This window comes from Priapulus caudatus, unplaced genomic scaffold, assembly GCF_000485595.1.
Source record: "Priapulus caudatus unplaced genomic scaffold, Priapulus_caudatus-5.0.1 Scaffold17, whole genome shotgun sequence".
NCBI classification, from domain to species: Eukaryota; Metazoa; Priapulida; class Priapulimorpha; order Priapulimorphida; family Priapulidae; genus Priapulus; species Priapulus caudatus.
The window spans coordinates 613364-616810 of record NW_014577078.1 but is presented as its reverse complement, the minus strand read 5'-3'; the positions used below and the strand labels follow the sequence as shown (position 1 = coordinate 616810).

Genomic DNA, 3447 nt, shown 5'->3' with positions numbered 1-3447 from the left:
TATTTCGTTTATAAAGATATACAGATCCTTTGCTTTAAATTAATAAATAAGAACAACCCTGTCTGTAGCCCTTGGCTGAAAAGTCGTTTTGCACAATCAATCAGGATCGGCCATTTGAGTGGCGGCCAGCCGTCGGTTGTAATTCAAAACTGTAGTCTGTAGTTTTAAACATTTTTAATAATATTTCTAATGGTGATTGACCATTGACTTTTTATGTAGCCGCATTTTAACCTAAATTAACTACAAAATAAAATAAACCGGCTAGAACCTAGAGTAAACGATCCCTTTAAAATGTTAAGATCAATTTTGTTTCTGACAACCCCAGGCCCCAGGTTTGAAAGCATAGAAATACGTAATATACAAGTTAGGTTTAGATTGTGTCTCTATGCTTATTTCTATGTCTGGAAGAAAAATTATTGCTATTATTTTGTTGTTAAAGGCTTTGCAGATAGTGTAATAAAACACCAAAACTGAACTTCCATTTAATATAAATGTAATATTTTATTAACAATGAAATGTTATCTATGTACATACACAACAAGGTCAAAAATCATAATACAGTGAGCACAATATAGCACAAACACTGACAAACGTTATAATATACCGACATAGTTGTTCCTAAGGTTACGCTCTAATACATAAATGCTACAACACGCTATGAATCCATAGTATAAAACACTATGTCTATACATGAAGCTAAAAGCGATAGCAGGTCTTAATAAATTATGCAATGATACCTAAATTACAGTTGACAGTGATATTCTTTAACTATTTGCTGAACATGTTGGGCTGCGTGGCCGCTTACATACACATAAGCCACACGCACGCAGACTTAAATGGACACACGCACGAACGCACGCACACACAATCATGTACAAAATGTGTGCACACGCATGCACTCAGTCTGAACTTGCCCATATAGACACACACAAACACACGCACACATGTACGAATATGCGCAAATGTATACATGCATGCGCAAATATGCGCACATACACTTGCAGACGCTTTCATTTTCGCCTCTTTGCGCACTCTTTTCGAGTCAGATATAGCACCAGAGTTTCTCTTCGCTCTTCCATAGGTCCGAACACTCCTTCTCGGAGAGCCATCCTCATCTGGCAACTGGACAGGCAGCTCGTTGATATGAGAATCGACCAGCGACAGCACAGTGCTGCCAGTGTTGCACGGCGTGCCACCTGCTGGCAAGAAACCACATCGCTCTGCTCCAGCAACACCACTTCTTCGACTGTCCCGTCGTCGCCTGCCTGCGACGATGACATCACCACTTCATGTGAGTCGCTTATGATGACATCATCCTGCTCGTCGACGTACTGCGTCACGATCTCGTCACCGGCGGCGAGCCGACTCGACACGACGTCGTCGTCCGTCGCCATGACGATCTCGTGCGCGCCATCGTCAAGGTGATCGGCATCGCCGTCCGACGACAGTTCTGACGCGCGGGGCGTCGCCCGGTCGCGCTGATGTCCGCGTCGCCATCCGGGCGTCATGGCGTCGCTGTGCGACAGCGTGACCGTCTGCGTGGGCACGCCGCGCCCCTCGCACTCACGGCGCAGCAGCGTGAGCTGGCTCTGCAGCAGGTGGCGGTGCTCGTCGTGCATGCGTCGCAGGATAGTCGCAATCTTCTGGTCCATAGGAGCGCTGAGCTGGCTGAGCAGCTCACGCTCACGCTCCTTCATCGCGCTCACACACTCTGTCTTCAACTCCAGCTGCAATGCGAATAGCATCGTAATGTTAACACCCACCCATGACACGACGCAACAGCATCCTTATGTTAAAACCCACCCATGACACGTCACATCCGACAGCATCCATTATGTTAAAAACCACCTCATCACACAGACGCGAACGATCCTATGTAAAACCACCCATGACACGACGCAACAGCATCCTTATGTTAAAACCCACCCATGACACGTCACAACAGCATCCTTATGTTAAAACCCACCCATCACACGACGCGACAGCATCCTTATGTTAAAACCCACCCATGACACGACGCAAAAGCAGTGCCCGATGTGAAACCGCCACCCCATCACATCGACGCAAGGCAGCATCCCAAATGTTATACCCACGCCATCACACCGACAGACAGCATCATAATGTAACACCCACCCAACACACGACGGTGACCGTATCGCCGATGTTTAACCCCCCCCCATACACACGACGTGAGCATGTAATCCCGATGTTAACACCGCACCCAATTCACACAACGGCAACAGCATCGTGAGGTATTAGAAACCTCACCCATCCCACGAACGGACAGTATCCGATGTACACCACCACCCATCACAGACGCGACAAGATCCGCGATCGTTAACACCCACCCATCACACACGGACATAATCACGATGTTAACACCACCCATCACAGCCCGACACGACAGCATCCAACATTAAAACAGCAAATCACATAATGCCCCTAGCATTTCCATTGTAAAAGACCCTGGGCAACGCTTTACGTACTTGTTACATCAATTGCTGCATATATGAATAAGCAACTAAATGCTAAACAGGTTAATCTAACTACCTTCACTCCTCAGATCGCGTCCACTCCTGATAAAGCTGCTGTCTCAACTCGCAACTTCACCCTCTAGCTGATTGTACTTACCTGCATGCGTCCAGTTTTCCGCTCAGTTTAACCTTCTGCCGAACAACTCTTGACACACCTGCCATTTTACAAAACGTCAAGACAAATTAAAACACACTAAATAACCAAACAGCGAATATATTCACAGTAAATAGAAGCTGGGAATAACAAAGATCAATCACCACTTTAGGTTAATCATTTAAGCACTGACACCAACTACTACATATATCAGCACTCTGAAAAATACGACAACAAATACCGTGCTGGGAATGAATACCAACCGTGAAAGAATCCCTTAACATGCGTGTTACTCGTGATTTTATTAACTTGTATTTAGCTCCTTTACTGTACTGTACCGCTTGAGGGGGCTGTGCACTACCTCCTGGGCTTATAAGTTCCTCCCCCGTTGGCCCCTGATTGCTACCCATAACGCAGTCACTGTGTATTCGCTTCCATCTAAACACTCTCCTCGCTATGAGCAACTGATTGTCTGGATGTCCTCTGGTAATCTCATATCACTCCCGCCAGCCATGCCCCGCAGTCTCCAGCCACCCTGCTGAATGGCCGTCCATTGCAAGAGATGGGTCTTCTCGTTGTTCAAGATGCCTGTGTCAGACGTAGAAGTATGCTCGCATGCGTCTCCTCAGACTGTGTTCAACCGAAAACCTCTAAAGTGATTACCGCCCTCACTGTAAATAGTAAAAAATTAATGAAAAAGATCTGCCACTTCCACATCTCAACGTAACTTCCGTTCAACTTTTTAAATCGGTCAATTGCTCATTTACTTCCTGTTTAACTAAATTGTTCGAATAATGAAACAATTACACTCCCGTGGAC

At 46.0% G+C, this 3447-nt stretch overlaps 1 protein-coding gene across 1 annotated transcript; it reads right to left on the bottom strand.

Moving 5' to 3' along the window:
• Window positions 1-476: 476 nt before the first annotated feature.
• On the bottom strand, window positions 477-2584 carry LOC106810599. The gene is made up of 2 exons (XM_014814007.1): window positions 2551-2584; window positions 477-1727 (listed from the first exon to the last, which is right to left on the bottom strand). Exon 2 carries the CDS (start codon window positions 1695-1697, stop codon window positions 1011-1013), a length of 687 nt encoding a protein of 228 aa, XP_014669493.1. The 5' UTR covers window positions 1698-1727; window positions 2551-2584; the 3' UTR covers window positions 477-1010.
• Between the last annotated feature and the right edge of the window lie 863 nt (window positions 2585-3447).